Below are 24,421 nucleotides of genomic sequence, written 5' to 3' on the forward strand. Positions count from 1 at the left end.
CTGAGAGAAGTGGGCCGAACCACGGAGAAATTGACAAGCACCACCATTTCAGAAATGACTGAAATATATGTGAAAAGAAAAGGTTAACTGCGTTTTCAGTTGCTTGTGTTGGAATATAAATCTCTCTGCTGCCTTGAGTTTTCAGTAAATCATCTTCCCTCATAAATGAATGTGCTGAGACCATCTAATTCAGTGTAAGTAAGAGGATAAAGCCAATAATGACCTTGGTAATATCTGGGCATCTTGCGAGAGCAAACTTTGAAAGGGGTTGCATCCGTTGGGCAAGATAAAGTGACCCCAGCTGATCCCTGAGCAATCACATGCTCCTTAGCACAGCAAGTCACAGCTCCTCAGTAAGACTTTGAAATGCACTGAACGAAGTACAGAAAACATCGGAGTGCAAGTTCCTGTCCTCCCCAAATTCATCAGAGGAAACCTGACCCATCCTTGGGAGCTGGGGCTTCTGGGAGTTAATTAGGGTTGGATGAGGTTGTTGAGGTTGGAACACCCATGATGAAATTGGTGTCCTTATAAAAAGAGGAAGAAATTAAAGCCTTCATTATGGTGCATGTGTGTGCGTGTGTGTGCGTGTGTGTGTGTGTGTGTGTGTGTGATCACATGCACAAAGGTATTTCAATGAGCCATAACTAGGCAGAGGACCTAAGAACCTGACCATGATGGTGCCCTGTCTTCAAAAACTATAAGAAATTAGTGTCTGTTTTTAAGCCACCTGGTGTATGGTGTGGGTTACAGCCAGCTCACTGGAGTTTGGATCTAGGATGTCTCTCAAAAAACCCGTGTGTTAAAGGCTTAGTCCACAGCTTGGCGCTGTTGGAAGGTGGTGGAACCACTAACAGGTAAGAGACTAGTGGAAGGGTATCTGGTCTTTGGGGAAGTGCCTTTGAAGAGGATATTGGGACCCAGTCCTTTTCTGTCTTTTTCTTTCACATTCTAGCCACTAAGTGAATGATATGTCCCACCACATGCTCCCCACCATGATGTGCTACAGGCCAAAACATTAGGGCCAATTGGCCACGGATTGAAACCACCCAAACTGTGAGCCAGAATAAGTCTTTCCCTATTATAAGTTGATTACCTCAAGTATTTTTTGACTGTGAACAACAGGTAATGCACAGTCAGAAAAAAAATTAGCGATGAACTCAAAGTGAGATTTAGTACAAAATGGCTCCATCCTTCACGATGTTGGGTTAGGAGCAGTGCTGCATCGCCTTGGTAGTCAGGTTGTGCTTTTCCACAGGGACCATTTCAAACCCTTTCTAGTTTCCTAAACCTTGGTTCCACCTCTCAATCTCATTCTAGCTGAGGCTGATCCCCCACCAGTGCAGAGCTTTAGGCTCTGTCCATTTTCCTTGGATGCCCTAAATATTTTCCTTCTCTCTCCTTTGTCTTTATTCTCTCCCTCTCCGTTGGCTTGTCCTTCAATATGGGTTTATCCCACTTTTTAACTCTCGTCTTCTCTCCACCTGTGATGTTTTAGATACGAGGTGTCCCCCAAAAGCTCAAGTGTGAGACAAGGCAAGAAAGCTTAAAGGTGAAATGACTGGGTTATAAGACCCTTAACCTAATGGTAGGTTAATCCCTCCTGATAGGGATTAACTAAAAGGTAACTGTAGGCAGGCAGAGTGTGGCTAGGGAAGTGGGTGGTTGGGCACGTGACTTTGGAGTTTCTAATTTATCCTTGTCGAGCCACACTTAGTCTGTTTCCTGGTGCCAAGTCCTGACTGCTATCCTCCACTACACACTTCCACCATGAAGTTCTGCCTCATCTCAGGCCCAGAGCAATGGAACCAGATGTCGAAGGACAAAGACCTCTGAAATTGTGATGCCCAGATTACCTTTTCCTCCTCTAATTGTTTTTTTCTCAGGTCTTTTGGTCACAGGAGTGAAAAAGCTGACTTAAACACCATCCATTACTCTAGTACTTTTCTTCCCTTTCCATCCAAGGCTTAAAAACACACTTCCTCACTCTTCACTAGTTTCTCAGCCCTTTGTGACATGGATTTCCCATTTTGGCCATTCCACTGAAACTACTTGTACCCACAGTATCACCACACATCTCCCTTTTTAATGCTTTATGTTTCTTATATTACTGATGGCATTTGACAAAATCCATTCCCTTCTTATTTGAAACCCTGTTCTGTTAGTTTTCATTAGTCTCCGCCATACTATAAATACTTAGATATCTTCCTAATACAGGCACTACTCCATCTCAAGTTCCTTTCTTCCTTTCTTTTAATATTTTTTTAGTTGTCAATGGTCCTTTTTTAAAAAAAAATTATTTATATGTGGTGCTGAAAATTAAACCCAGTGCCTCACACATGCTAGGCAAACACTCTACCACTGAGCTACAACCCCAGCCCCTCTTTCTTTCTTTTTGTCTTCTTTTATTTTTAATTGGTGCATCATAATTATACATAATAGTGGGATTCATTGTTACATAATTTGCTCAGTTTACCTCCCTAGAGCCTCCCCTTGTCCTCCCCTCTTCCCTTTCCCTGGTCCTATTCCTCCACTCTCCTAGTCTCCTTTTCAAGCCAGATTTACTGTGACTCTGCTTAAGATGCCGATGGTTCTCAGGGTTCTTTCATTGCTCTCTCCTCTTCTCCCCTGCTCTCACTCACCCTATGGGTTCTCTCTAGGAAATTTTATACACTTCTCTGGTTTCAATGATGCCTTCCAATCTTCATATTCTTCTCACTGAACATCTCTCCTTGGATGTCCCATTTTAACCTCCATCTCCCCAAAGTGAATTTTCCCCCATTCCAAGCTGCTTCTTCACCTAGATTTCCTCCACATCTCAACCCAATTAATTTTATTTAAAATTTTTATTTGTTCTTTTTAGTAATACATAGCAACAGAGTGTATGTTGACATATTATACATACATGGAGTACCATTTCTCATTCTTCTGGTTGTGAAGTTTCACTGGTCTTGTATTCATATATGACCATAGGAAAGTTATGTCCAATTCATTCCAGCGTCTTTCCTATTCCCATCCTCCCTTCCTTCCCTTCATTCCCCTTTGTCTAATCCAAAGTACTTCTATGCTTCTCTCCCCTTCCCCTTATCATGTGTTAGCACCCACATAACAGAGAGAATATTGGACTTTTGTTTTTTTGTGATTCAACTTATTTCATTTAGCATGATAGTCTCAAGATTCATCCATTTACCAGGGAAAGTCATAAAGTCATTATTTTATGGCTGAGTAATAGTCCATTGTGTGTATATACCACAGTTTTTTTTTTTATCCATTCATCTGTTGTGGGGCACTTAGGTTGGTTCCATAGCTTAGCTATTGTGAATTGAACTGCTATAAACATTGATGTGGTTGCATCACTGTAGTATGCTGATGTTAAGAAGTGGGATAACTGGGTCAAATGATGGTTCCATTCCAACTTTTATAAGGAATCTCCATACTGTTTTTCATAGTGGTTGCACCAACTTACAGTCCCATCAGCAATGTATGAGTGTACTTTTTTCCCCACATCCTTGCCAGCATTTATTGTTACTTGTATTCTTGGTAATTGCCATTCTGGCTGGAGTGAGATGAAATCTCAGTATAATTTTAATTTGCATCTCTCATTCTGCTAGAGATATTGAACATTTTTTTATATATTTGTTGACCATTAATATTTCTTGTTCTATGAAGTGTCTGTTCAGTTCCTTAGTCCATTTATTGATTGGGTTATTTGTGGGTTTTTGTTTGTTTTGCTTTTTTTGGTGTTAAGATTTTTAGTTCTTTGTATATCCTGGAGATTAACACTCTATTAGAGACATGTGACAAAGATTTTCCTACCATTATGTAGGCTCTCTTCAAGCTCTTGATTGTTCCCTTTGCTGTGAAAAAAAAAAAAAACTTTTTGGTTTTATACCATCCCGTTTATTGATTTTTTATTTTAACTTCATGTGCTTTAGTAGTCTTGTTGAGAAATTCAATTCCTAAGCCAACTTGTTGTAGATTTGGGCTTATTTTTTTTCTATTAGATGCAGGGTCTCTGCTCTAATGCTTAGGTCCTTGATCCACTTTGAGTTGAATTTTTGCCAGGTGATAGATAGGGATTTAATTTCATTTTGCTGCATATGAATTTCCAGTTTTCCCAGCATCATTTGTTGAAGAGGCTATCTTTTCTCCAGTGTATGTTATGGTTCCTTTATCTGCTATGGTTTAACTGTATGCATGTGGGTTTGTCTCTGTGTCTTTGATTCTGTACCACTGGTCTACAGATCCGTTTTGGTGCCAATACCATGCCAATTTTGTTACTGTTGCTCTACAGTGTAATTTAAGTTCTGGTATTATGATGTCTCCTGCATCACTTTTCTTGCTGAGGATTGCTTTGGCTATTCTGGGTCTCTGATTTTTCCAAATAAATTTCATGACTGTTTTTTCTATTTTTATGAAAAACATCATCAGAAATTTAATAGTAATTGCATTAAATCTGTATAGCCCTTTTGGTAGTATGGCCATTTTGACAATATTAATTCTGCATATGCAAAAACATAGGAGATCTTTCCATTTTCTAATTCTTCTTCAATTTCTTTCTTCAGTGTTCTGTAGTTTTCATTGAGAGGCATTTACCTCTTTTGTTAGATTGATTCCCAAATATTTGGGGTTTTTTTTTTCTTGAGGCTATTGTGAATGGGATGGATTCCTTAATTTCTCTTTCAGGTGATTCGTCACTGATGTAGAAGAACACAACTGATTTGTGTCAACCCAATTCTTGAGGCTAGAAATGTTCAAATCTTTCTCCATTCCTCATTTCTTCTCCATCTCCTAAGCTTTTAATCACCAGCTTCAATTGATTCCAATTCCTCAATATTTCTCCAAACTCCCCCACTTCACCTTTTTCCTGTTAACCAATTCATACCACAATCATTTGCCACTCAAATTACTTCAGCAACTTCCTACCTGGTCCCCTATCCCTAATTTTTCACTTTATATTAACAGATTAATTCCTTAGTCACCCGTAATGATCCCTCCCAAACATAATTTTAATTGCATTTCTTCCTTGCCTGCAACTTCCAAGGACCCATAAATTGTTCAGGGATCCACTTCAGACTGTTAAACATGGTTCAAGGCCATTCAAGATCTGGCCTCTAACCACCTCTGCCATCTCTTTCTATACCTCACTCCATTCCCTTCCCATCAAATATGTCTTATTACTTCTTGTATCTCCATTACCAGGTTCAACACCTGACATGTAATAGGTGTGCATTTTATATTTTTTAAATTAACATTTTCAAGTCTGATAATATGGCATTTTTTCTTGTTAAACCAAGCCAATAAACTCTAGGTATATTAATGTCCTGGGGCTGTTGTAATAGAGTGCCACAGACTGGGTGGCCTTAACCATGGAAATTAATTCTTTCATAGTTATGGAGGTTAGAAGTTCAAAATCAAGGTGTTGGAAGGTTAGTTCTTCCTGGAGGCTCTGAGAGTGGGTGTATCACCCTTTAAGGGTGATACAAATAAAGGGATACAATAAAACACCATGTCCCTGAATGCCCACTTTCTGTTCCCCAAAACCTAGCCAAGTTATGGGATTGATGAAGGCAATATTTATTCATTTGTCAAATATTAAATCTTCCTATTCACTGTTATATTGTTAATAAAGTTGAGTGTATTTTCTTGTCTATAAAATATTTTATTCCCTCATCTGTGAATAACATTTTATATGCTTAGAATTTGTATGGACTATTAATTGCTTTCTTGTAAATATATTCGGGCTCTTTATATGTGAAGTCTGATAGCATTTGTGACAATAATTTTTCCCAGCTTGTGGGTTTATCTCTCCTTTCTATTTTGTTTCTTTTTAATAAAAATCTTAAAAATGATTCATGTCTCAAGTTTAAAACCACACTGAATTAACAGGCATCTTAGGCTGCCAACGCATCTGGTTATTAGCTCCTCATGAGGTTCGTTTTCCTGATGCAGTCAAGACCTTATACATGGAACCCACAGGAGAACACAGCAAGGACACTAAAGGACATAGCATGTGCCAGAAAACATGGAGGAATTAATAATACTGAAGGGTGAGCTCAGAGGTCTCCTGATAGGCCTGATAAGCCAGAAGTTAAGCTTTCTAAAAGCTTTGTATTATTCTATAATGTTGTAAAGTCAGTGTATTTTAGATTTAGTCTAATGTAAATAAATGGCTGGAAGTCTTCCCTTTCTGAAACTGACAATGAGATAATATTCTCAAATTTTGGAGAATAAAAATGTTACTTTAGAAATGCAATTTATGGCAATCTTGAAAATAGTTTTTAAAAGATCATTTTACCGGGCTGGGGATGTGGCTCAAGCGGTAGCGCACTCGCCTGGCATGCGTGTGGCCTGGGTTAGATCCTCAGCACCACATACAAAGATGTTGTGTCAGCCGAAAAATAAAAAATAAATATAAAAAAAAATTCTTTCTCTCTCTCTCTCTTTAAAAAAAAGTCATTTTACCAATCCTATCTATGCATATTCTCATATAGGCTTCTAGATCCTTTTTATTTATTTGAAAGGCTCTGTTGTTCTATTGTTAAAATAGGCTCAGATTCAGAGAGACACAATAGTTAGTAACAAGAGATTAAACTATCCTTTAGTTGGCTGAGATTTAATACTATATTTTTCATTATCAAGATGTGTGCCTTTGTGCACATATAATATTTCTACGAGTCTTGGCTTGTTGTAGAAATTACAACTTTCCAACTTTCCTCCCAGTAGTCATGTGAAGATTAAATGAATTAATGTTTATAAAAGTACCCAGACAGGGAAGTTTTCAGTGATTACTAAATATTAGTTCCTACCCCTCTCACTTCACTGGAGACAGATGTTCAGTCCAATGCCAAAGACTTGTGATTGATAAACCCAGGGGTGCTTAACCACATCCCACCCCTTTTTATTTTTTCTTTTGAGGCAGAGTCTCACTAAGTTGCTTAGGGCCTCACTAAGTTGCTGAGGTTGGCTTTGAACCTGCAATCCTCCTGCCTCAGCATCCCAAACTGCGGGGATTACAGGTGTGCGCCACCATGCCTGGCTCACACATCCATGTTCCGAAGCCGGAGAATTAAAAGAGCAACACACTATCCAGGAGAAAGACATTACAAGTATTGACATATTATTATGTATGACAGGCTGGTCTGGTGTTATACAATTTACACATTAATAGCTCATTTGGTCCTCAGTACAACCCCATTACATATTACATTTCCACACTGTGGATGAAAAAATGAAAACTGACAAAGTTTAAGTTACTGCACCAGGATCTTCAGATAAGAAGTAGAGAAGCCAGTGTGGATAGTCAGACCTGTATGAGAGAGCAACTAAGTTTTCCAGAGAATTGCAAAACTAAGGCTCCCCAACATGGTAAGTAGGATTTGGGGGATTTCACTAAACTGAGAAATGGGGAGGAAGAGGAATCAAAAGGATAAACTGGATTTTTTTTTCCAGAAGAAGTTGTCACAACTACCATCTGTCTCTCACTGACCAATCCCATACTTGGCATTTATTTGAGCAAAGTGCTAGAGGGTGAAGATACAATAATAAGAAAATTGGAATCTGCAACCTTGTGAAACACACAGGCTCAGGGATAGAGTCTCATTATTTGAACAAATGTAAAGTATAAGAAATTAGCAGAAGTCAGGATGGAGTGATGACTTTTTATTTTTTATTTTGAGACAAGGCCTTGCTAAATTGCTAAGGCTGGCCTCCAACTTGCAATCATCCTGCCTTAGTCTCCAGAGTTTCTGGGATTACAGGCATTAGCCACCATACCCAGCTCAGTGAGACCCATCTAGACTTTTAATCTCCAGATATGTCAGCAAATAATTATGTGCTTTTTAAATTCATACTACAGATATTTATTGGTTAAATTTTTGCTGAGAATGTTATTGTAAACATGATTAAGCTTTTTTGGGAAATTTCATTCCAATAAACCAAGTAGAAACAAATAAAATGGCAAATGTATACAATGGAATATTACTCAGCCTTAAAGAAGAATTAAATGATGGCATTTTCGGGTAAATGGATAGAATTAGAGAATATCATGCTAAGTGAAATAAGCCAATCCCCCCAAAAACAAAAGCCAAATGTTTTCTCTGATAAGTGGATGCTAATCCATAGTGGGACAAAGGGATAGGGAAGAAAGAAGCAACTTTGGTTTGTGTAGAGAGGAGTAAGGGGAGGGGTGGGGCTGTGAGAATAAGAAGGATGGTAGAATGAGACAGACATTATTGCCCTATGTACACGTATGATTACACTACTGGAGTGACTCTGCACCATGTATGGCCAAAGGCATGAGAAATTGTGCTCCATTTGTGAATAATATGTCAAAATGCATTCTACTGTCATGTATAACTAATTAGACCAAATAAAAAATGACAAGTGTGTATGTAATAGAGTTTTGTAGAAGACACAAAGATGGTATTGAGATAGAGACTAAACACGAAGAAAATGTTTGATATGAAAACTTTCAAGAATAGGAAAGTCATAACGTAGGAGGCTGTTTTAGTCTTTTTTATTTTTTTTTTGCACTGTGACCAAAAAACCTGACAACAACAATTAGAGAAGGAAAAGTATATTTGGTTCACAGTTTCAGATGTCTCAGTCCATACTGAGTCAGCCATGGCTGACCGCATAGCTCTGGGCCCATGGTGAGGCAGAACACCATGGTGGAAGGGTGTGGCAGAGAAAAACAGCTCGGGACATGGCAACAAGAAAATAGAGTACAAATGTGTTGTTTTATAACATCACTAACATGGGGGTAATTTGTCACAGCAGCCATAGGACACTAATACAGTGGGAACTTATAAAAATCTTCCTGCAGGCTTTGATATTGAGGACCAAAGAACTCCTACAATTTACCTGGATAAAGAGGTGGAGAGTAGAGTGCATTCAGAGTTGTTAGGTGATGCTGAAAGAGCTAGAGAAGTTGTGGTTTCTGAGGAGGTGATGAGCTGAGCAGGTATACAAGCAGGCAGGACACATAAGCCATGTTCAAGATCCCGTCTCTGCCTGGTACCGCAGCATGCGCCTGTAATGCCCACTGCTCAGAAGTCTGAGGCAGGAGGATGCAAGTTCAAAGCCAGTCTCATCAACACAGCAAGGTCTTAAGCAATTTAGAGAGACCCTGTCTCAAAAGAATAAATAAAAAGTGAGCTAGGGATATTGCTCAGTGGTTAAGCACCCGTAGGTTTAATCCTTGGTAGCCCCCCCCCAAAAAAAAGAACCACTCTCTAAATATTTAATTAACGTGTAAAAATATAAGCAATGGGAATCTTTGGAAGGGTTTAAATCTGAGGATGGCATCATCAAAATTTTGCTTGATAATATTATTAATTTCAGGCTAGCCCTCTACCTCCCTTTACAGAGTTTATCTCACACAGTACTTAGAAATGCAAATTCATATAAACAGAGAGAACAAAAAAGGCAAATAGGCAAGGAGGATATTATATGATACACTCCAAAGTCAACCACAAATGATGTACACATTATCTCCAGACATTCTCTCTTCCCAAGGAAATGAGTAATTCAAAGTGGACACCAATAACCCTCCCAAAAAAAGCCCAGCTGATACTTCGTATGGTTGTGATCAGTGACTATGGTAAGCCAAGATTTGCTTTCTTTCATACTAAAATCCGGAATGAAATTTGGAATAACAGATCAGGAATTCTCTGTTGACCACCAAGTGTGGTACGACATCTAGTGGTCAAAGTTACTAATGTCACTTTTCTTCCTTGGCTTGATTGAGACAAACTAGAAATAACAGCATACTCTGAAGCCAATAAATACGGAGCAACAACTGTCTGTAAATCGCTTCTCTCAAGGCTGGCGGGACATTCAAGTATGAAAAAAATGTGCTGCTCTGTTTCTTTTGGAGCTTGCAGATTCTGTATAGGGTACACGGAGACAAATGTTTTGACATCCCAAGGGGGACCGAGAGCTGTAGTGTCTGCTTTGACTACCTCCACCTTTAGCAGGAGTACGGCAATGAGAGAGGCCTGAGCTGGAGATATAGATTTGGGGTCCATCGGTGGGTGAGGAGGTGATGCTTGAGACAATGGTTGAGACTTGGGTGTGGAGGATGCACAGGAGCACCTCCCACTGTGACTGGTACAGAGTGGCTGTCAATACAGACGGACTCGTACAAAATTCTATCAAAAATCCCAAAGGCACTGGGCCCCTGGACACTGGGTTTATGCCTGTAATCCCAGCAACCCAAGAGGTAGAAGCAGGAGGATCCCAATTTGAGGTCAGCCTCAGCAACTTAGCGAGACTTTATCTCAAAAATAAAACAAAAAAGGACTGGAGAGGGCCTCAGTGGTGGAGGGCCCTTGGGTTTAGTCCCTAGTACCACATAAATAAAGCAAAACAAAAATGCCGAATAGCAAGGACCCACAAGAAGTTTTCAAGTACTACTACATGGAAAGTCCTGGGTTAGATAAAGTGATTAAGTATCAGATTGCAGAAGCTAGTAAATCCACGTTTTATTATAGCTGAAAAAAACGCCAGCTCTTGGTGTCTCTAACATTCTTAAGTGGGTGTCTTTGGGAGATTATTTGTGTTCTTTGAGATAATTCCCCAGTGTGAAACAGGATAAAAGCACAACCTCTGTGGGTTGACTGAGATAATGTTTGGGGGGGGGGGAGAAAGAATTTAAGCCATAAAATACTACACTCATTTAAAGGGTCTGTTTTAGTCAACTTTTACTGCTGTGATTAAAAGACCCAACCAGAACAAATTTAGAGGAGGAAAAGTTTATTTGGGGGCCCATGGTTTCAGAGGTCTCAATCCACAGATCAGCAGGCTCCACTCCTTGGGACTCAAGGTGAGGCAGAACATCACGGCCAAGAACTGCAGTGGAGGGAAACAGCTTACTCCGTGGTGAGGAAGCAGAAAGAGAGGTCACCAGCCAGATACAAATATATACCCCAAAGCCACACCCCCAATGCCCCCACCTCCTCTAGCCATACTCCACCTGCCTTCAATTACCACTCAATGAATCCATCAGGCGATTAATTCACTGATTGGGTTCAGGCTCTCACAAGCAGCTATTTCTTCTCTGAACACTTTCGCATTGTCTCACACATACAAACCATAGCACGGTCTGTATGAAGTGAGCAGCCAGGAGGCTTATTGTGCAAAGGAAATGCTAAAACACTTCCAATCATAATCCAAAAATGAAGGTATGCAGGAAGATCATCTGGGTTAATTGATTAGGTATGTTCATTTACCAAAAGAATGGCTTTATCTCTTGCCTGTTTTGGTTAAAGGTTACGATAGGAATTTCTTGAGGAAATTTTAACATACTTTGTAAATTAAGCAGTTCAGATAGAAAATTTTCAGTTTGTTATTTTTCTTAATTCATCTTTAATATACTTTCTGCTTTGCCAATATTTAAGCAGGTTTTGGGTGTGCGTCAGGTTTTACTCATTAACTTTATACAGTTCCTCTGATAATTATATGTTTATAGATATAACTTTTCAAATTTGAGTTACAACTCATTGAATTTACTATTATAATCTTTTATTCATGCTTCTTCGAATTCTTTTTTCTGACTCATTAAAATCCTTATATTACTGACTGGGCAGGATAATTTCACATTCTTCTTGTTTGAAACCAAGTTTCAGTGCTTTATTTATTTATTAATTCCTGGTATTATACTAAGGGGCATTTTACCACTGAACTACAACCCCAGCCTTATCTGTCTGTCTATCTATCTATCTATCTATCTATCTATCTATCTATCTATCTATCTTTCTATTTGAGACACGGCTTTGTTGAGGTTGACCTTGAACTTGTTATCCTCCTGCCTCAAGCCTCCCTAGTTGCTGGTATTACAGGCAGATGCCACTCCATCCAGCCAAATTCCCTGCTTTATAAGTGGCTTTTGAAAATTCTTATTTTGTTTCTTATGATTTTAACTTTAACTTATTTGAAATTGAAATTTGATTAATTTAAATAAGCTTAATGGATTTGATTCAGTCTAATTTAAATGATTAAAGTGTTTTTCAAACTTTAGTTTGAACATATTATTCGTCTAAAGTTATCTAACTTTAAGTTTAGTATTGTTGGAAAAAAATTTAAAGTATAGGACTAGCCTATCATTTGAGAGATTGACAAAATAATATAAAATGTTTGTGCTCTGAAAAGAAATAAACAAATAAAAACATGCTAAGCAATGTTGTACCATTGAGCTATACCCCCAATGAAAATAACATTTTTTAAAGTCCAAAAGAAATAAGAGATATCTAGGAGCTGGGGTTGTGGCTCAGTGGTAGAGCGCTTGCTTAGCATGTGTGAGGCCCTGGGTTCAATTCTCAACACCAAATATAAATAAAGAACCATTTACAACTAAAATAAATACATATCTAAAAAATAAATAAAAGAAATAAGATATCTGGAATTAATAATATCATAGGGAATGCAAAAATTCAGAGTGAAAAAATGTAGTGAAAATGATTTATTTTATATAGATTTCTGTTTAGAATTTTTAGCAATATTCAGGGATTTTTTTTCTTTTCTTTTTTTTTAAAGGTGCTGGGGATGGAACCCAGGGCCTTATTCATGATAGGCAAGCACTGTTATCACTGAGTTACAAACCCCAGCCCAAGGGCAATTTTTATGTGTTAAATTTTATGTTTAGAATTTCATCATAAGTAAATGAAATTGAACATTTTATTCAATGTTATTATAACCACAATCAGGAAATTCAGTAAATGTGCTGGTTTGTTGTGTGTGGTCAATTTGGAAAATTGACTCTCTTAAACTGATTCACAGTGATTTCATGTGTCTAACATATGGAACAGCAGAGGGTGACAGAGTCCAGGTCCTCTGCCTGACCAAATTTTACAGCTGTGTGTATATGCAAAGGGGAGCTTAGTATTCATACTTCAGTACTATAACTTGTCATTGTTAATAAATAGCTCCATCAAGTATCAGGTAATTCAAAGTTCTAATTAATGTATTACTCCAAAGTAAATTGCTAAAAAATATATATATATAAAGCAAAGCTAATATTTTAAAGAGATAAACTCAGCTGGGTGTAGTGGCTCACGTCTGTAATCCCAGTGGCTCAGGAGGCTGATGCAGGAAGATCACAAGTTCAAACCAGCCTCAGCAATTTAGCAAGGGGCTAAGTGACTTAGCGAGACCATGTCTCAAAGAGCAAAAAGGGCTAGGGATGTGGCTCAATGGTCAAGCACCCCTGGGTTCAATCCCTGGTACCAAAATAATAATAATTGTAATAATAATATAAATTTAAAGCTGGACTGGCAGTCCTTGAGTGGTTTTAACTTCATCCTATTCCAAGATGTGAATCATTCTATAATAATCTTCACCCAGAGGAACATTCCCAGCTGTTCTCTTGGCCTGAAAAGTGCTCCTGAGCCTTGGAAACAAACAGCCCAGTTGATGCACAATTGAGAACAGAGAGGAAGTGATGCACTCTCACCTTCCCAATGTGGGGAGGTCCTCCTAACAAGTACATCTTTGTATCTCCCACAATTCTCACTAAGTTTTGGTTGAAAATCAGCCAAACCCATGCATATTTACTGAGCCCGTGGACACATTCAATGTTAAACATAAGAGTGTACCTGGCAACACTGTAAATACAGGAAATATTTCAGGAGAAAAGATATTCCCTTTCACCAGGTCTTGGTGGACAAAAGGACCACGCCCAGCTTCCCTGAGGGTCAGGCAGACCCTGCTTGCTGCAGATGCTGAAAACAAGAAATGCCTCTGGCTCTTGGAAAAACAGGCTTGATTTTTCCCTTCCTGGCTGCTTCCAGGAATGCCTCTTTCCAGACTCCCTCACTCTTCACAGTAGATTTATTTTTCTTTTCTCTTGCTACACTCTGTGTCTAAGGGATTAGTAAATCCTGGAATGCCTCCTGGTGCCAGCACATCTCATCCCAGGTGGGTGGTGTGGGGTAGGGGGTCAAACCCTAGCACCCCAGAGGTTGAGTCAGGAAAGGGGAGGAGCAAGGCTTTCTGGCAGTGGATGGTGGGAGCTGTGGAGCAGGGTCACAGCTCACTTCTCCTGGCAGCAAAGGATCTGGAAACAGACTGCTCAGCCACAGTCTGAGCCGCTCCACCTTGAGTTCCAAGGGTTGTAATGTGAGAACAGTGGTTGGAGCTGGGCTCTTTGAATTTGGGGGAATATAAAGCAAGTAGTCCAGATCAGCACTGGGGAATACCTTCAGCAGAAAGAATGGAGGTTCTGTGCTTGTTCAGCCCTAACTCTGGAGCAGCTAGGGAGAATGTTTCAGGAAGTGTTTTCCCTATGACAGCAAAGGTTCTATTTTGAGCAAGTTTTAAATTCTAGAATGGAAAGCATTACATCATAATGGGTTCTGGTGGCATATGGTCATAAGCTCAAATCTCACCAGCTGTGTGATCCTGAGAAAATTACTTCAACTCTCTGAGCTTCAGTTGTCTTTTTCCCTAAAAAGGATTAAATAAGAAAGTGGACTAACCAACCCAGAGCCTAACATGTATATATGCTCCGTGAATGTCAGCTGGATGACTTTGCACATAAAACTTAAGTGGTGATAATAAAGATGATGAAGGTGGATGCAGGAGTTAGCCAACAGCATGTACCCCCAGGAGACAGGAGAGAACAGGCTTTCACTGTCTGGATCCCCTGTCCAGGACTGAAGCACGTCATTCCTCAGCTGTGGGAGTACTGGTGAACTGGATGGTAAATACTAGAAGTGAGTGCACTGTGGTTCGAGAATTAAAAAGTAAACAATAATTATAAGGACTATGGAATTTCACATCTTTTGCTGTGGGATATCAATGCTTCCCAGAAAATAAATGAAATGCTAAAAGTGATTTATCACTAAGTTGCTGAAAGTATCACAAAGTATGAAATCCAGAGGGCCTCCTTGGCAGAGACTTCCATATCCTCCAACTCCAGAGAAAATTGAACTATCAATCTAAGTCTCTTGCCAACATCAAGACCCTGGTTGAGAATTATTGAAATCTGAGATTTGGGCTGGGATATAATTGGGTCAATGCACTTGAAAATCCTGAACCCTGAGGTTCCCTTGAAAAATCTAGTCTGCTCTTTACAGGTAAAGGTTTGAACTCGCCTCTTGCCTGAAAACCAAACAGTAATGTTTGCCTTAGAAGACAACATATATCCCTGCTTAGGGTATACTCCAACTCTCTTCCTGGCCATTATGCTGACAACTAGGTCTAGGTTACAACACAGCCCAGCTGAGTTAACTGTGACCTAAATTTGGTCATTAACAAATGGCCAGTAGGAGAGGTAGGGTATATCCTCCATCCAAGGGAGCTGCAGGAGCTAGCCAACAACATGTACCCCCAGGAGACAGGAGAGAACACCTGGGCCTGGACTCTTTTTTTTTAAAGAGAGAGTGAGGGGGGGGGAGGGGGAGAGAGAGAGAGAGAGAGAGAGAGAGAGAGAGAGAGAGAGAATTTTTAATATTTATTTTTTAGTTCTTGGCAGACACAACATCTTTGTTGGTATGTGGTGCTGAGGATCGAACCCGGGCCGCACGCATGCCAGGTGAGCGCGCTACCGCTTGAGCCACATCCCCAGCCCTGGGCCTGGATTCTGAATGTGCTGGTTGAGAGGGATATATGAAACATAAAGTTAGGAAGCTGGGAAATTGGGAAGGCATGAAACATGAAGTTAGATAAGGGAAATGTTATTGGCAGAAGGACATTTTCCCCTTATATGGATTTGATTTACTGTCAAGGAACCTGCAAGATGCTACCACTAGTATGATGCTAGGGTGACTAGCAGACGCTCAAACAAGCAATAGCCCCCATAGAAAGTGCTTCTGCCAGATGTAGGACATCTGCAGGAGATTTATTATCATTGTTATTATTATTATTTATTTAGCTACTGGGGATTGGACCCAGGGGTACTCTGCAACTGAGCATATCCCCAGCCCTCTTTAATCTTTATCTTAAGACAGCGTCTTGTTAATTTGATGAGGCTAGTCTCAGACTTGGGACCCTCCTGTCACAGGCTTCCAAGTCACTGAAGATTGCATGGTTTCCACACACCTGGCTTCTGCTGGAGAATATTAACATGATTGATGGGACACCTCATATGTAAACCATAACACATTTATATGGGACAGATAATTAGATATATTAATATACTTTCTCTGAGGCTGTGCTAACTCTCCCACCCTCTGTCATAGAATAAAAAAAAAAATCTGGAAATCCCAAATAATGATATCAATCCAGTATATTAGTGACAACATGTTTATCTAATCAGATTAACAAAAAGTGACAAATCCATTAGAAGTCTTGGTAAGTCACATGTAATTCACTGATGGGATATAAATATTTCAATGACTCAGTAAGTGGGTTTTTTTGCTTATTTGTTTGTTTGTTTGGAGGGGGGGTAGGATAGAAAAATTTCTAGCATTAAAATTATTTCAAACCAAATAAGTGGCAGATGCCTGTAATCCCAATGACTCCAGAGGCTGAGGCAGAAGGATTTCAAGTTTGAAACTTAGTAAGACCCTCAGCAATTAACCAAGACCCTGTCTCTAAATAAATAAATAGCTGGGATGTATTTCAGAGGTAGAACACCCTTGGGTTCAACCCCTATACCAAACAAAATGAAACTATTTTACAAATTAATCGGATTGTGAGCTCAAGTGACTTAATAGTAACTCAATTGGGACTGGAAACTAGATTTATTTATATCCTTTGATGATCTGACTCCTCAACTCTCAACTTAGCAAGGCCCTAAGCAACTTAGTGAGACTCTGTCTCAAAATAAAAACAAAAAGGGCTGGAAATGTGGTCCAGTGGTTAAGTGCCTCTGGGTTCAATCTCTGGTTAAAAAAAAAAAAAAAAAAAAAAAAAAAAAAAAAAAAAAAAAAAGCTCAGGGGAACTTTTATGAGGACCAGGCAATCTCCTGAGGTGGCCTGAGAATCTTTGACCCTTGTGAAATGGAAATGTTGAAGAAGATTTCCAGTTCCTTGGCCCTCCAACCTGCAGAGTGCTCTTATTTCAGAGGCACACATTTCACTTTGATCTTGTGATAATTTTCCAAATTTGTTTTCTCACTGTCATCAGAGCTTGTGGCCAGAAAGGATGAATGACAACAGCAACAGGGAGCACAACTGATCCATTCTAGTCACTCCCGGAGCCTCAAACACCCTACTGGCCAAGAGCAGGCCTATTTTTAATGACATCAGAGAAACTGAGTCAGTTTAGGAGACTCCTCTGGAATGATTAAAATCATCCAAGGAGGGCATTACAGAGCAAGAAGAAGATCTTGATGGAGCCAGTGTGATGCTAACATTAAGGGGCGCTGGAGCAACAGCCGTAGTGATCCTGAGGGCGCGGGCACCTGCAGAGTGCTCAGGGCTTCCTAAGCAAGGGATGGGGTAGGCAAGGGATCTACTCCTCATCTTCTGGGTACTAGTCTTAAAGCTCTGTTTACATAGCACTACATGACCTTGTTTGGGTTTTCTGTTGTTTGGGAGTGTGTTGGGGGGGGATGGGTGGGTTGTTTTGGACTTTTTTTCAGAGCCAAGAACTGAACCCAGGTTCTCGCACGTGCTAGGCAAGTGCTCTACCCCGACCAACGCCAAGATTGCATGCTACAAATATTAATGTAGGAAGGCTACACAAAATTTCTGTTCACATTTCATAAGAAGGAAAAACTCTTTTTTATTCAAGATGCAAATTTTGAGGAGGAAATAGACAATAATTTCAAATGTCAAGGATCAAAGATGAAATAGAGCTGAAAAAAAGGGATTTGTGTGCACTGCTGACCCTCAAAGAGCAGTGCCTTAGTGTTGGGACAGACCCCAGATTACAGAGCTGCAAGAGCCAGAAGCACTGAGCTAAGTGAGCTCAATGGAACTTTCTCAAGGCTCCAGGAAGTGTAAGCAGAGAGGGCCTAGCTATTAGCTATCCTGGGTATGAGTAGCGTGACAGCACTCCTATTTATTGAGCTTCAGCTGTGTCATTTCCTAGATATGTGCACATCACATATGTTTCCACATTTAATCCTCACACTACTTCATGAGAGGAGTGAAACCCTACCCATCTTGCTAATGAACTCATTTGCTGAATGAGTTCCAAAGAGGTTAACTTTCTAGTAAGCAGGAGTTAGAACCCGTCTGTTTCCAAAGCTCTTTTTACAGCAGTCACATGCCTGGTAGAGCCAAGGGAGGGTTGACTAGTTGTTATTTTAAGAAAGGAGAGGCTTAGGCACGGTCATTGGCAGAAAGGAATAAATCCTCCCTAATGCCTATGCAAAACCTCCCACTCTCTGCCACTCTTGTCTTACCATCTCACTCTCTAGTTCCTGAATTCCAAATGTATTTCACCCTACCAACATCTGGTCTGAGAAGACAGAGGTGGGGCCAGGTGGGGCCAGGTGGAGTGAGAATGTAGTTAATGGGAATCACAATAAGCTCAACCTGCCTAGTTTGGTGGCACACTGCTATGATCCCCACTAGTCTAGAGGCTGAGTCCTAAGAATCACAAATCTGAGGCCAGCATCAGCAACTTAGCAAGACCCTATCTCAAAATAAAAATAAAAAGGAATGGGGATGTAGTTCAGTGGTCAAGTACCCCAGTGTTCAATCCTCAGTACCGGGAAAACCAAACCAAACAAAAACAAACATCAACTATCTTTTTTCACATGCTTTGTCTTCAGGACAAGTCAAGCTCTAAGAAACATATTTCCCACTGCAAATGTGTGATCTACATTGTGAGCTACGTCAGTTTTCTGTTTATTAAAATATAGCTGGGCACAATGGTGCACACCTCTAATCCCAGCAGCTTGGGAGACTGAGACAGGAGAATCAAAAGTTCAAGTCTAGCATCAACAATTTAGAGAGTCCCTAAACAATTTTTTGAGACCCTGTCTCAAAATAAAGAAAAATTAAAAGGGTTGGGGATCCAGTTCAGTGCTAAAGTGCCCCTGGTTCAATCTTTAGTATCAAAATAAAATATCTATAGATAGGACTCCAATCAAGAGTGGGCACTTGCTCCAGCCATTTTTTCCCAGGACTGTTCCTATTCTTTACGTCCAAATCCATGTAGCATTAGCATTAAGCAACTGGAATCACCTCCCAGCTCCCTCTCCCTAACCCCCCCAACCCCAGAAGCACTAACCAGATTAGATAGCACCTTGGACACCTGATCCCCTCAAAAGAAAAGTGAAAGGGAAGCAGGAGGGAAGAATCAAAAATTGAAAGATCAGTTTGGTACTAGGCACTATGCTAGCATCTTTTACATATACTGGTTCATTTAAGCCTCACATACCCACTCTGAGTTATGTATTAGTGAAATAACTGAAAACACCACTTGATAAACAAAATCATTTATCTGAAGATCTGAATTTAAAGTGAATAGGTGGGAGGTTCAGACCTGAAACAAGCTTTGCCTGGTCCTGGAGTCTGGGTCTGCCATTGGGAATTGGAACATCTGGATTGGGTCCCACTAAAGTGCATTCTGGCCAAATGGTCTGAAGCACAAAAATGTCCTCAGCATAAGGCAATTTCACCTCTCCAAAGTCCTCAGCCCAGAACTAGGCTGTTGGAGTTTAGAGCCAATGATTTTATTATGGATCCTAATTTCTTTAGCAAAGAAACATCTTGAACTGGTCATGAACAAAGTGACTTTCTCTGACCAGTGAGCAGGTGGCTATTCCATTTCCATCCTCAGAACTGACCTCCTGCTGCCCAGGGAGGGGGAGTGGGGAGAAGGGAGGGTGAGGAGAGCCTGATGTCACTCAGCCCTACATAAGGGCCTCTTTTAGGATCCTGCAGGCAATTTGGAAGCCGCTGGAGGAGCGAGTTAGGTCCTGGTTGTGGGATTTTTTCTTTTTAAAGACAGACACAAACACAGCTGTTGGGTAAAAATGCCGCCTCCACAGAAAATCCCAAACCTCAAACCTTTCAAGCAGAGGAAGAACTTAGGTAAAGTTCTTGGGGGAGCTCGCTGGGTTACCAGAGGAAAAGCAGAGCAAAAGATGCAGCCTGCTCTTACTGTCTACTTATTCTTTTGTACTTGAACTGTTCGCAGCAACCAGACAACAGGAAGTTGCTGGAATCCGGGCAAAGTTCCCAAACAAGATCCCGGTAAGACTCCATTGTACTTCCTTAGTGGGGCCTGGGATCCTGTCCTCTGATTAAATCAAGACCCGCTGGAAGGCCTCCCTCCTCTGTTCCAAGTTCCTAGCACTGAGCTCTGAATTTCATTCTGAAGGGCTGAAACTCTTGACAGGTGATAGTGGAACGCTACCCCAGAGAGCAGTTCTTGCCCCTGCTGGACAAAACCAAGTTCCTGGTTCCGCAGGAGCTGACCATGACCCAGTTCCTCAGCCTCATCCGGTAAGTGACAGTGAACGCAGGTGCTAGTGTGTGTGTGTGTGTGTGTGTGTGTGCCTGTGCAAATGCGTGCTGTGCCTACCTGGGCCTTTTCTTTGTTCTTTGGTTCTTTGATTTGGGGGGGTGGGAGGCCAACAGGAGAAGATAGGTTGGTTTTTGTGACTCATCTTTATATTTTGTAGTATCCTGAAACGATACTCTTAGAAGTACTCTATTTTAAACAGGTGGGGAACCCCCCCCCCCAGACAACAGTTCTAAAAATCTGCCAAGATTTCTAAGAATTTCCTAAAGTAGTCTTGGCTCCGAAGCTACTCCAGAAGAGCCTTTCTTTCAGATACCATCTGAAACCTAGTCTGTCTGTCTCCTGGAGCAATTCCTCCTCCAAGTGTTTGTGCCGGACCTTTTCAGAGGGGAAGGGCTTTTTGCACTGCTCAGACAATGAAGTTGGAGCACAAGACCCTCTCCTCCTTTCGGTTTAAGGTAAAGGCATAGCCAAGAAAATGCAGCTAGTTTTAGAGTACAAGAGAGAGCCGGCCCTGTGGAGCACACCTGTAATCCCAGTGGCTCTCGAGGCCCAGACAGGAGGATCACAAGTTCAAAACCAGCCTCAGCAATGGCGAAACACTTAGCAACTCAGTGAGACCCTGTCTCTAAATAAAATACAAAATAGGGCTGGGGATGCGGCGGCTCAGTGGTTGAGTGCCGGCTCAGTGGTTGAGTGCCGGGGAGTTCAATCTCCAGTACTCGCCCCCCCCCCAAAAAAAAAGTATAAGAGGGTTAAAATGAAAATGTGGAGAAAATAGAGACAGTGGGGAAGTCTTTTTCTGGGTATTTGAGTTTGAACCCAGGGGTGCTTTTCCATGGAGCTACATTCCCAGTCCTTTTCTTTTTTTATTTTTTAATATCTATTTATTTATTAGTACCACTGAAACCAAACCCAGTGCGTCACATCCCCAGTGCTTTTTATTTTTTATTTTGTGACAGAGTCTCGCTAAGTTGCTTAGGACCTCCCTAAATTGCTGAAGCTGGATTTGAATTTGCAATCCTCCTGCCTGAGGTTCCCAAATTGCTGGGATTACAGGTGGCACCATTTGCCTAGCTATTTTTATTTTTAGGTACCTGGGACTGAACCCAAGGGGCACTTAACAAGTGAGCCACATCCTTAACCCTTTTTATATTTCACTAAGTTGCTTAGGGCCTTCCAAGTTGGTGAGGCTGGATTTGAACTTGGGATCCTGCTGCCTCAGTTTCCTGACTCTCTGGAATTATAGGCAAGAGCCACTGCACTAAGCTATTTTTTTTGTTTTGAGACAGAATCTCACTAAATTGCTGAGGCTGGCCCCCAACATGCTTTCCCCCCAACTCAGCCTCCTAAATCTCTGGGGATAGGGAAGTCTTCATAGGGTTGAAAAGTCTGTTTGGAAGTACACTCTTGAATGTTTGGTTTTAGTTTGATTTTTTTTTCCACTGTGTTATTTAAGAGCATTCCCATTTTCTCCTCTCAGGGTTATTCCTTTGTTAAGGTTAGTCTGGTGTGAATGCCGGTGACTGGAGGTAGAAATGAAAAGTCAGAATTATATCCCAGCATCAGGGGTGGGAATGTAACTCAGTGGTGGAGTACATGCTTTGGGCTATGAATTCCATCCCCAGCAGGAAAAAAAAAATATTCTGGATCCAAACACATTCTGTCAGTACTTAAACCGCCCCCCCCACTCCACCCCCCAAAAAAGGCCTTTGAGTTTTGAGACTATTCCCTCCTGTGTCACCATCACTCTCAACTTACATCCCCATCCCAAATTTGATTCTTCTCAATAATGTGAGTACCAACTATGTTCTGGGGTGCTTTCTGGGTTCTGGGATGCAGCCATGAACAGGAAAGATAAAGATCCCCTGTCCATAGCCTCCTCCCCCACACCTCTACCCTCAGCAAAAGCAAACTTGCAGAAGATGGATATGGAAGCTCTGAGAACAAGAATGCTTCCTTCCCAGCTGGTGGCAACACTCCCAGCCCCAGCTTTCCCTGCCCCCGTTGTAGAACAATTATTTTTTACCCAAAGACAGCTGGACATTGTCAGGGCCGGAACCTTTGGGGTTATCTTGGAGGGATTATATGGCTGTAAAATGCATCGGGTTCCAGTCAGTCCCATCCATCACTGCTCTGTGGACTTAGCCCTCCTGAAAGTTTGAAGCTCTGATGTTGTGAGTGCCACTGTCACCAATTAAAGTGAACAGAAGTGTGTGCTTAAGGTGGGACTGACCCTTCCCCTGGGTTTCTGTGTTTTCATGCTGTCGTCCATTCCAGATGAATTGGAACTTAACGGCCTTTGACATTTAAAGCATGTCAACTTTGCTGCCTCCCTATCTCCTTGATGTCAGGGGAGATGTAACAGCAGGGTGGAGGAAGGATGCACTTTGAGGCAGAAGATCCCCTCCAGTGGCCATCCCCAGGCTGTCCAACAATGAGACAGATGCTGGAGAGATCATGCATTGCCTTTGTACCTTGGGGAAGATACTTTTAATGTCGGGGCTTATTTGCTTAGAACTTTTGTATTGGCAAGTCTCCTCATTAATAATGAGCTTATCTGATACTTTGGGCCTAATTGGGAGTCCATGCGATTCCTACATCTCCTGGGAAAGGGTAGGGAGCTGGTCAGTCATCTTGAGCATCGTGACCCTGTAGATTTGTGGTGGAAAGCTCAGTCCTCGTCCCCAAGGCCAATCTATTAACGAGGACACAATTTTGAGAAAAATGAAAAAGGTTTATTGCTTTGCTAGCAAAGGAGAAACACAGGGGAATCCTGTCCCAAAGGCTGTGTCCTACCCATCTGCAGGAATAGGGAGATTTTATAGTAGTAATTCAGAGAAAATGAGATTAGGGAGGAGAGATCAGGGAGAAGTTTATGGAAAAGAAGATTGGGAAAAAGAAAAAAAAAATCTAAGTTTCAAAGCCACAAGGGATATCGTCAAAACATCAAGTGAGGGCTGGGGCTGTAGCTCAGGGGCAGAGCTCTTGCCTAGTATGTGTGAGTCACTGGGTTTAATCCTTAGCACCACATAAAAATAAACAGATAAAATTAAAAAATTCTGTCCATCTACAATTACAAAAAAAAAAAAAAATGAACCCCAGTTACAGATTCTTGGGCTGCTTCTCAGATCAACCCCTCATATCACCCTTATCCCCATCCCAGGAGCCGCATGGTCCTAAGGGCCACTGAAGCCTTTTACCTGCTGGTGAACAACAAGAGCCTGGTCAGCATGAATGTGACCATGGCGGAGATCTACAGGGACTACAAGGATGAGGACGGCTTCGTGTACATGACCTACGCCTCCCAAGAGACATTTGGTTCCTTAGCGTTGGCAGACCCCAGTGACCTCGGGGACAGATCTGCAGTCATCACTAGCCCACTTCAAGAAGAATTTGTCCTCTGAACTGTGCACCAGGTGTTGGCAGAAGGAACTGATTTTCTTCTGCATGTGCACTGGAGGGGCCAGAAGGGGCCAGAGATGGATGGGAAGATCAGCTCCAACCAGTGACAGCCAAGCTGTGGCCCTTCCTGCTTTACCTTTTCTGCGATCCATGCTCTTATATTCCCTAAGAAAAATATGGGCTTTTGCTAAGTTTTATAAATAGCAACTCTCTTCTGAATAAGAAATGTTTAGCTGATATGATGGTTTTGTATGATGAGCTGGTGATGTGTGCCAAGTGTCATCTGTGGTGGAGGTGAATCTGACCTTAATGATTGATTTCACTCCCTGCAGGGAGGAGTCCAATGTGGAGGTGGATTTATGGAGAACCTATGACCCATGATACACTGGTGTGGGTGAAACCAGGTGAAACCAGTGAAAACCATGATCAACTCATTTGGGGAGATCCTTATCTGACCTTAGAAATAATATTTCCTCAGCATTTACCTTCTTTAGCTATTTCCTTTTACTTCCTGTGTGTGTGTGTGTGTGTGTGTGTGTCTATGCCATATATATTTATGCCAAACTTGTAACTTCTCAATATAAAGTTATTAAAACCATCTGAACATTTAAATCTGTGTGCCAGGCTTTATTCCAAGCACTCTTTGTG

General features: G+C 41.1%; 1 protein-coding gene across 1 annotated transcript; it reads left to right on the top strand.

The window, feature by feature from the left end:
• Positions 1–19,804: 19,804 nt before the first annotated feature.
• Positions 19,805–24,385, top strand: Map1lc3c (microtubule associated protein 1 light chain 3 gamma). The gene is made up of 4 exons (XM_005326596.4): positions 19,805–19,935; positions 20,042–20,097; positions 20,243–20,349; positions 23,535–24,385. The coding sequence occupies exons 1-4, from the start codon at positions 19,878–19,880 to the stop codon at positions 23,773–23,775; spliced, it is 462 nt and encodes a 153-aa protein (XP_005326653.1). The 5' UTR covers positions 19,805–19,877; the 3' UTR covers positions 23,776–24,385.
• The last annotated feature ends 36 nt before the right edge of the window (positions 24,386–24,421 follow it).

This window comes from Ictidomys tridecemlineatus, chromosome 10 (genome assembly GCF_052094955.1).
Source record: "Ictidomys tridecemlineatus isolate mIctTri1 chromosome 10, mIctTri1.hap1, whole genome shotgun sequence".
NCBI lineage: Eukaryota > Metazoa > Chordata > Mammalia > Rodentia > Sciuridae > Ictidomys > Ictidomys tridecemlineatus.

Bases quoted from the DNA above. Each gene is read 5' to 3' on its own strand.
- Map1lc3c (XM_005326596.4), top strand. From the start codon at position 19,878: ATGCCGCCTCCACAGAAAATCCCAAACCTCAAACCTTTCAAGCAGAGG. The intron at 20,098-20,242 runs GTAAGACTCCAT...AACTCTTGACAG, and splicing joins AGTTCCCAAACAAGATCCCG to GTGATAGTGGAACGCTACCC. The intron at 20,350-23,534 runs GTAAGTGACAGT...TCCCCATCCCAG, and splicing joins CAGTTCCTCAGCCTCATCCG to GAGCCGCATGGTCCTAAGGG.